At 43.8% G+C, this 9,578-nt stretch overlaps 1 protein-coding gene across 1 annotated transcript; it reads left to right on the forward strand.

Moving 5' to 3' along the window:
- The first annotated feature begins 3,944 nt into the window (after positions 1 to 3,944).
- LOC133749320 (endogenous retrovirus group K member 6 Pro protein-like) lies at positions 3,945 to 6,359 on the forward strand. The gene is made up of 2 exons (XM_062178510.1): positions 3,945 to 3,970; positions 5,828 to 6,359. Exons 1-2 carry the CDS (start codon positions 3,945 to 3,947, stop codon positions 6,357 to 6,359), a joined length of 558 nt encoding a protein of 185 aa, XP_062034494.1.
- The last annotated feature ends 3,219 nt before the right edge of the window (positions 6,360 to 9,578 follow it).

Raw genomic sequence — 9,578 nt, forward strand, 5'->3', positions numbered from 1 at the left:
AAAAAATAAACCTTATTTTATAGTAACAAAGGATTATGAGTTATAGAAACATTTCATCACTATTCCAAGGATGTATCATCCACTATATAATAAATTTCACTTGCCCTCCTGTGCCAGAAAATTTTATAAGGAGGTTAGGATGCTTGGAGAAAGATCAGTTTCCTTGCTGGTAGGACCTACTAGACCCATTTTAAGAAGAGAGTGAAGGGCTGGCGCTGTGGCATAGTGGCTAAAGTCACCAACTGCAGTGCTGGCATTCCATATGGGTGCTGGTTCGAGTCCCAGCTGCTCCACTTCTGATCCAGCTCTCTGCTATAGCCTGGGAAACAGTGGAAGATGCCCCAAGTCCTTGGACCCCTTCACCTGCAGAGGAAACCTGGAAGAACTCCTGGCTCCTGGCTTTGGATCAGCCCAGTTCCTGTCATTGTGGCCATTTGGGGAGTGAACCAGTGGATGGAAGACCTCTCTCTCTCTCTGTCTCTCTCTTTCTCTCTCTCTCTTTCTGCCACTGCCTCTCTGTCACCATTGAATGGAGAGATCATGGAGTCTTTCCACTGCAAGATTAGCTCTTCCAGGTTGTGTCATCTTGTGTTTCAGTTTTCCCTCCATCAAATGGAAGAAGTGTGATTCTATCTGTCTTTATGTCACCTTGTGAAAGTGGTATTGGGAACATTGGGTGTACCAGATATTCTCAATAAGGGACTTCTCTAGTCCTCCAGTCCAGACTAAAATTATTCCTCCCATACTCCCATTGTATATTGACACAGAATGTTTTTACTATTCAAGTTATAGAGAAGGAATGAATTCACACTTTATGACAAATGTTCTACACGTACTTGCTACTCAACTTAAACATGGAGATATCTAATTTCAACACATAAAAAACGCCATGCAGCAGAGTTGACATTAAATTCTTCCTCATTGAGAAGAAGGGTAAACATTAAGCTTGTATGACTCTGGATCAACTTTCATTCTGGGCTCTGAATTCATTGTCCTTTCCAACATAGTTTGGTTCCTTCATGGCCTGTGTGCTCTCGCGTTCACAGACATAGCAGCTGATCCTTCACGGTGGAATTTTTTTCCATTAACCAACTGTGAAGACATCTTTCTCACTCAGCATCTATTTAAGATTCACACTTGAAATGCCAAGGTTCCCTTGAATTCTTTGGAGTTGAGTCTATTGTCTGTAACTTCTATCATATGGATCTGTGCAATGCTGAAATTAAGGGTGTTTTGCCCCTCTCTGCTGTAATCTGGAGTATTCTTTTGCATCTTCACACAATATGTGTTATGGCTACTTGGTGCTGCCAAGTAGAAAGTCAGGCATGAAGTGTTCAATTTCTTTTTCCTTTGTGGGTATGTATTGTTGGCAAGAGCAGATGGCTTTGAGTTTCAGCAGGAGGAAAACAGATTCGAAGTTTGTAGCTAATTGAGAATGTGTCCTACTGCAGGTAGAAATAATCAACTATTATTTTCTGGGTTATTATTGCATACATCACTATTTTCCAAATAAATCTCTCATGTTGATTAATTCATGTGAAAATATTTGTGGGTAGTCAACATTGTCAGGGCACTTCTCTTGGCTCACAGTAATGGAATGCAATAAAGTAAGCTATGATTTCACACAGACTCATAGTATAAACACCACAAAGGCAGTCACACATTTCATTTCTAGAAATGGTTTCAACTGATGATACACTACTAAACCAAACTTTTGTTCCTGTCTACCTTGCATTTCACACTAGGAAAATGATTGTTAAAACTCTAACCAGTGATGTTCAGTTCCTCAGAGTCCCAGGTTGATATCATTCTCCTCCTCTCCTAGCCCTCATCTGGATGTCACATCTATAAAATGTTGTTACTGATCCATTCATGAAATCATTGTTGACTGTGAATTGAAATCGATGCACACACCTGTCTTCTATTCATGAATATTCCAATACAGAAAAGCAGTACCAAAAAAGAATTCAAGAAGTGTGAAGCAGTTATAGAAGCAGAAGTTGCAGCAGGGGTGAAGGTGCAGCAGGTGAAGCTGCCACGAGAGACAATGGCATCCATATCCAAGTGCCATTGGAAGTCCTGCAAACTCTGCATCTAACCCAGCTTCTTGCTAATGCACATGAGAATGAGCTGGTTCATGATCCTAGTCCTTGAGTCCCTGCCACCGCCTCCCAAGGCAGAGACCTGGATAGAGCTCCAGGTTCCTGGATCCTGCCTGGCCCAGCCCAACTTCTTGAAGGAATCTGGGAGAGTGAACCAGCAGATGTGAGATCTCTCACTCTCTCACTCTTCCTTTGAAGTAAATACATGTCTGATAAATGAGAAAAATGTTACAAAGAATAATTTCTAAGAATAATATCAAAAAGAAATGAACATCCTATTGGGATCTGCCCACTCTAGTGTTTTGATCCTTTAAGCATAGAGAAAAAATGTCTAGACATAATGAATTGCACCCAGATTATGTTTTCAGGTTTAATCAACTAAAGTCAATTTGTCATTATTTCCTTTTCTCACAGAAAAAAATTTTTTTTAAAGATTATAAAATTTATTTTTAAACACATTCTAATTCTTTATATTGTTTCTCAGAACATTATTTATATGTCAGCGCAAAGTGATTAAACTCAACCTTGTTTTTTTTTTAATTAAACTTTTATTTAATGAATATAAATTTCCAAAGTACAGCTTATGGGTTACAATGGCTTCCCCCTCCCAAAACTTCCCTCCCACCCACAACCCTCCCCAATGAACGTCAACATTTTCCCAATGACTGGTTTGGCTACTTGTTCCCATTTCAGGGAAATAATATGACTTCAGGAAGCATTGTTTTGATTCACTTGTTTACACACTCACTCAGGAAAGCAACACTTCCTGGGACTATCAAGTAACTGTCACAATCCTAAGAGAAGGCAAAAGAAAGAAAGTTTGATTTTACCCATTATTCAAGTAGAGGAACAGATGAAGGAAAGCTAGAAGAGCAAAGACATGTATCAATTCCCCTCAGACCTGGAACCAGACAAAGATATCAACTCCCACCACTCTTATTTCATGGAGTATTGGAAGCCTTCTCAAGAGCAGTTCGAAAAAAAGAAAGCCAGCAGGAGTCAGACATGGTGCTGTCACTTTCAAGGGGGCAGGACAAAGAAGGGCTATCACTCTCAGGGAGTAGGACAAAGCAGTGGGGCGATCACTCCCAGAGGGGTGGAACAAAGCAGTACTGTCAATTACAGGGGTCAGGAGAAAGCAGGGCTGCCATGCCCAGAGGAGCGGGACAAAGCAGCACTGCCACAAAGAGGGGTGGGACAAAGCAGGACTGTCATTACCATGGGGCAGGACAAAGCAGGGCTGTCACTCTCAGGAAGCAGGACAAAGCAGGGCGGTCACTCCCAGGGGATGCAACTAAGCGGAGCTGTCACTCCCAGAGTGTTGGGGACCACGCAACATGCAGCCTCTTAGCGGTAAACTACTGAAGTAGAGCTAAGCAGCCCAGGCCGGAAAGTACTGATAACGCCACCCTGTGTCTTAAGAGTTTATGACCATTCCCCCACCTACACAAGCATTGCAGTTGCAAGATAACCTTGTGACCTCCCTCTGCTTGCACGGGCATTGCAGCTGCAAGGTAAACTACCCTCCTCCCCCCGCCCGACATCCTGCCTTCACGATATGTAAGTGAGTGGTTAAAAAAATAAAGACAGCTTGAACAGGCATGTTGTCTTGCTGTCATCTTTGTGTCTCCTGTCCCTTTCATTCCCCATTCTAGGTACTTGGCCCTAGTTGACGTCCCACGGGACGGGACAACTGGTGCCCAACGTGGGGCTCGAGTGCGGCCCTTGGGGTTCGAGTGCCTGTAAGATTGGAGGAACGCCACCTTCCAGGAGGAAAACTTGAATCCAAGTGATTGTGCGACCGGCTCGGAACTGCCCACCCAAGATCATTAGCATTGGTCGATGTTGCGGAGTGAAGATGGCACAAGGTAAGTGACGGCCATGGGACAGGCATTATCGTCACGGGAAATGTTCATTTCAGGTCTCAGGGAGGCCCTCAAGACATGAGGAGTTCGGGTTAAAAACAAGGATCTAAAGGCATTTTTTGAGTATGTGGAAAATTTATGTCCCTGGTTCCCCAGGGAAGAAACAATTGATGAGGTCAAGTGGCAAAGAGTTGGAAATTGTTTAAAGGATTTTCATGATTTCAGTTGAAGTAAATGTTACCTTTGTAAAGTTAATATTGCTATGTAAAATGAGGAATTCTGGTGACAAAGTGTCTGGACTACCCATTCTGTTTTTGTATTATGTGCTAACTCTACCCTTATTATTGATAGGAATGCTCAGACAGATTATGCTTGGTTTGCTTTACAAAAAAAATGTAAATCCAAATATGCCACAAATGGTTAAGATTCCACAAACCTGCAAAACTGTAACAGTTACGGTACTGTTTTTTATGTCCCCGACATGGGTGCCCAAGAAGCTAATTCCCCCTCAGATATGTTTCACTTTATCCTTAAAACACCTTAAATATTATTGTGTTTGATTTCTAAATGTATACTTGTTTGAAAAAATTGTATTGTATTCTTATAATGATGTGTTAAGTATGCCTACACCTCGATGCAACCTTAGGGCCAAATGTAAGGACAGATTTCTAAAATAAAGAGGCTTGTATTTAGGTTTGGCTCTGATAAACAAGCAACTTGTCTGCCAGATAACCTTCTCCTGCTCCTTGGGAGCCTGGCCAGTTCCCGGGGAGGAGGATAAAGGAATGTTTCTGATAACAGGTAGGCATGCTTCGTGTCTCGGCTCTCTGGCCAAGATCTGGGATGGGACTCACTGCTTGCCTAAAATCTTGGCAATGAGCCACCCTTATCCTTGGGGGCTTTAAGAGGGAGCCAGAATAAGCCTCTGCTACTGCTATTTCATCCCGGGGGAACACACAGTCAAGCTGAATGTTAAACATGCCTGTGATGATTACTGATAATGCTTAATTCTCAGTATGGATTAAAGATTGCCTAGTGATGCTGACAGTACTGTAAATTCTACCAAATATAAGTACAACATGGGCATGGATCAATTGGCTACTGTGGCTGAGGTGTTCTGTGACAGTCCCTTTCATGAGAGATTAACAAAATAAATTCACTTAAAAACAGGACATTCAGGACCTGCTGTTCTGCATGGTATGTCATTACAAAAATCAACAAGGAGGGTTATGCCCAACAAAACTAGGGTGCTATAAATGTGGGCAGCAGAGACATGTGCAAAAATCATCCAAAAGCTAAAAATCAAAATAAAACTCCTCCTGGGATTTGCCCCCAGTGCAAAAGGAAAAGGCATTAGGCCAATAAGTGTGGCTCCAAAACTAATAAAAAAGGTAATTCATTAAAAAACAAAGTTTGGGAAACTGGAAAAGGGGCCAGTCCCTGGCCCCGGTATCTCAAAGGACAAACCTTGGGGCAGTATGGTTTGTCCCCTCCCAGCCTCAGGCTCAGCAAATACCTCAACAATTGCTTCCCTCCAATGAGCAACCCCAGGTAGCGTGGGACTGGACCTCTGTGCCGCCTCTGATACAATATTAGATTCCACCCAGGGCCCACAAATTATCCCTACAGGGGTGCAGGGCCCCTTGCCTTTGGGTACCTGTGCTTTTATTCTTGGCCAAGCATCAGCCACCCTTAAAGGCATTCAAGTTTTTCCTGGTATTATTGATGGTGACTTTACCGGGGAGATAAAAATCCTAGCAGCCACTATAATGGAGTAGCTGTCATTCCACAGGGCACCCGTCTAGCACAACTGGTTCTTCTGCCTTTAATTACTGGAAATACATCCTCAATTTCTTCCAGGCCCCAAGGCGTTACCCCTTTGGGCTCCTCAGATGTTTATTGGGTCCAGCCAATTACAAAAAATAGGCCTGTGTTAACCCTTACTATTGAAGGAAAGGATTTCAAGGGCATTTTGGATACAGGGACGGATGCCACAGTCATATCTCAAGATCATTGGCCCGCCCATTGGACGCTGACCGCATCTCTCACCAATTTGCAAGGTATAGGCCAGTCCAACAACCCCCAAGTCAGCTCAAGGGTATTACACTGGAAAGATAAGGAAGGCAATCAGGACACTGTGACTCCTTTTGTATTACCAGGCCTCCCTGTTAACCTGTGGGGATGTGACATTCTCTCCCAAATGGAAGTTATCCTTTGCAGCCCTAGTGCTGTGGTCACACAACAAATGCTGCGCATGCCTGGCACAGGACTTGGAAAAATGAGACAGGGCATAACTCAACCTATTACAGCCCCTCTAAAACAGATAGACATGGGCTCAGATATTTGGATTTTTAGTAATGGCCACTGGCCTTCCTGTACCCAAAGCAGATAAAATCACATGGAACACTCAAACTCCTGTTTAGGTGGATCAGTGGCCACTTAGCCCAAGAAAAGATAAATGCCGCTACAGCGCTTGTACAGGAGCAGCTCGCGGCTGGACACCTAGAGCCTTCCAATTCTCCCTGGAATATGCCCATTTTTGTCATAAAGAAAAAATCTGGTAAATGGCACCTTTTACAGGATTTGCGCGCCATTAATAAGGTCATGGCACCTATGGGAGCCCTCCAACCTGGCATCCCAATCCCCGTGGCTATCCCAAATGGTTATTACAAAATAATTATAGATCTCAAAGACTGTTTCTTCACTATTCCTCTGCACCCAGATGATCGGCTTTATTTTGCCTTCGGTCTCCCCCGTGTTAATCTCCAAGGACCAATGCAAAGATTTCATTGACAGAGGGTGGAGTCCGAGGGCACACCATGCCGGAGAGGAGGGATCCATGAAATAAGGTGTGTCATCTCTCACTATCCACTCTGCCTGTTAAAAAAAGAAGGTGTGTCTGGAAAATGCCCAAATTGGGTCACAAGCTGGTAGGGGAGATTTTGTGCAGTTTGTACTGGAAATAGCTGACGGTAGACCATTGCTGTGTTCAGTACAGCGGATGGAGTATGTGTGGGGAGAGAATGGAGATCATTTGCAGGATTCTTAGTTCCTGAAGGAAACAAAGATGAGATGATGGAGAAATAGTAAAAGCAATATGGAATTAAAAACTGACTTTGCAGGGCCAGGGTTATGGCATAGCATAAAGCTACTGGCTGTCTGAGTTACTGGCATGCCATATAGGTGTCAATTCAAGTCCTGGCTATTCCACTTCTGATCCAGCTCCTTGCTAATGACCTGGGTAAAGCAGCAGACAATGTCCCAATTACTTGGGCCTCTGCCACCCATGTAAGAGACCATGATGAAGTTCCTGGCTTCTGGCTTTGGACTGGCCCAGCCCCAGCCATAGCAGCCATCTGAGGAGTGAACCAGTGGATGGAAGGTTTGTCTCTTCCTCTCTCTGTGATTCTGACTCTCAAGTGAATAAATATATCTTTAAAAAAAGATTTGAAAGGCAGTAACTGCTGGGTCACTCCTCAAATGGCTGCAACAACCAGTGCTGGCCAGACTGGAGCCAGGAGCCGGGAGCATCCATCCATGTCTCCAGCATGGATGAAGGAGCCCCAGCACTTGGCCCATCCTCTGCTGCTTTCCCAGATACATTAACAGGGAGCTAGAGAGTAGGATTGCAAGTGGAGCAGCCAGGATTCAAACTGCTGCCTATAAAAGATGCTGGCACTGCAGACAGTGGCTTAATCTACTGTACCACAGTATTGACCTCTATCTTTAAGAAAAAAACATGAATTTTCATTCATTCACAGCTCTCCAGCATGTGCAGAGCAGAATAACTGATGAGATTCACCCAGGGTGGGTTTTAGCAGGCAGGTGTGGCAGAAAAGCACGATGTGGAGCTGGGTATTGTGGTGCAGTGAGTGAAGCCACCACCACTTTGGGTACCTGCACTCCATGTCAGAATGCTCATTCAAGTCCTAGCTGCTCCGGTTCTGATCCAGCTCCCTGCAAGTGCACCTGGGAAGGCAACAGAAGAGGGCCCAAATACCTGGACTCTTGGCACTCCTGTGGGAGACCCAGTTAGAGCTCCAGGCTCCTGGCTTCCACCTGGCCTCCCCATGGCTATTGTGGGCATTTGGCAAGTGAACCAGTAAATAGGATCTATCTTTTTTTTTCTCTCACTCACTCTTTAGTTCTCTCTCTCTCTCTCTGTGTGTGTGTGTATATATATATATATATATATATATATATATATATATATATATATAGCTTTCTTTTTTTTCTCTCTCCACAGTTCAAGTCAATAAGCAAAATATTTAAAAAAGAAACTCAAAGTGTGAGAGTGTGAGTGTGTGTGTGGCAAGGGAACCTGGTGGAAGTAGGGGGAAAATATTCAGGCAGGAGGAGGACCCTAAGACTTTGGAAAGAAGCAGTTCATGGACCTGGGCTATCTGTGTATTTTAAAAGCAGGTGTAACAGGATAAGTCTATTGGGAGGCACAGATTTCAGGACAGACTCATCTTAGGGTTTGGCTATGGGAGTGGAGGCAGAAGGGGCCAGGCTGTGAGTACAGTGGAGGGTAGCTTGTAGGGATAGCTTTACAAGTGGGGAGAGAAAAAAAGTCTTATGGAGAAAGAATTTTATTCTACTTGCAGGGTTTATATTGAATTACAAGATGGTGTGGATGTCCTCACCCATATTGGAGTTCCTGGGGTTGAGCCCCAGCTGCACTCCAAATTCTAACTTCCTGCTAAAGTGCACCCTGGGCGGAAACAGATGATGGCTCAAGTCTACCCATGAGGGAGACCTGGATTGAGTTTTGGTCTCCCAACTTCAGCTCAGCCCAGCCCCAGCTGTTAGCATTTGTGGAGTGAATTAGCAGATGGGAGATTTCTTTTCTGCCTCTGTCTCTGACTTTCAAATTAATAAAATAACTCAATAAAATCCAATAAAACAAGTTTATTTGGGGTGTTTAAGAACATAATAGGTAGTTTTGTGTCCTAAATATGTGGAGCAGTCTTCCTGGGTTCAGGGCAGGAATAGACCTTGGGGATTTCTGGATTTTCAGTTGTCAGTTATTTAAGCTGTAGGCAACAGTCCGAGTTTTAGTCTTATGTTTATTTTAATTTTTAAAAAAATACACGTGTGTCTTAAGTTGATAAAATCGGAATGCATTTAGCAGATAAAACTCTTGTTTGTAAATATTTATATATTTTTAATGGATAAATCAAGTGTATTATATCATATACCTAATTTTCATAATGAGAATGCCTAAAATCTTATCTGTTATTTTCCATAGAACACAGAGTTATTATCTATTGTCACCAACACACCTCTTAAACTTAATTCCTACTATGTAAATGAAATGTGTTCTTGGCCGGCACCTCAGCTCACTAGGCTGATCCTCTGCCTGTGGCACCAGTACTCCGGGTTCTAGTCCCGGTTTCGGTGCCAGTTCTGTCCCAGTTGCTCCTCTTCCAGTCCAGCTCTTTGCTGTGACCCGGGAAGGCAGTGGAGGATGGCCCAAGTGCTTGGGCCCTGCACCTGCATGGAAGACCAGGAGGAAGCACCTGGCTCCTGGCTTCAGATTGGCGCAGCACGCTAGCCATAGCAGCCATTTGGGGGATGAAACAACGGAAGGAAGACCTTTCTCTCTGTC

The sequence above is a fragment of the Lepus europaeus genome, chromosome 20 (genome assembly GCF_033115175.1).
Source record: "Lepus europaeus isolate LE1 chromosome 20, mLepTim1.pri, whole genome shotgun sequence".
In the NCBI taxonomy this organism is placed as follows: domain Eukaryota; kingdom Metazoa; phylum Chordata; class Mammalia; order Lagomorpha; family Leporidae; genus Lepus; species Lepus europaeus.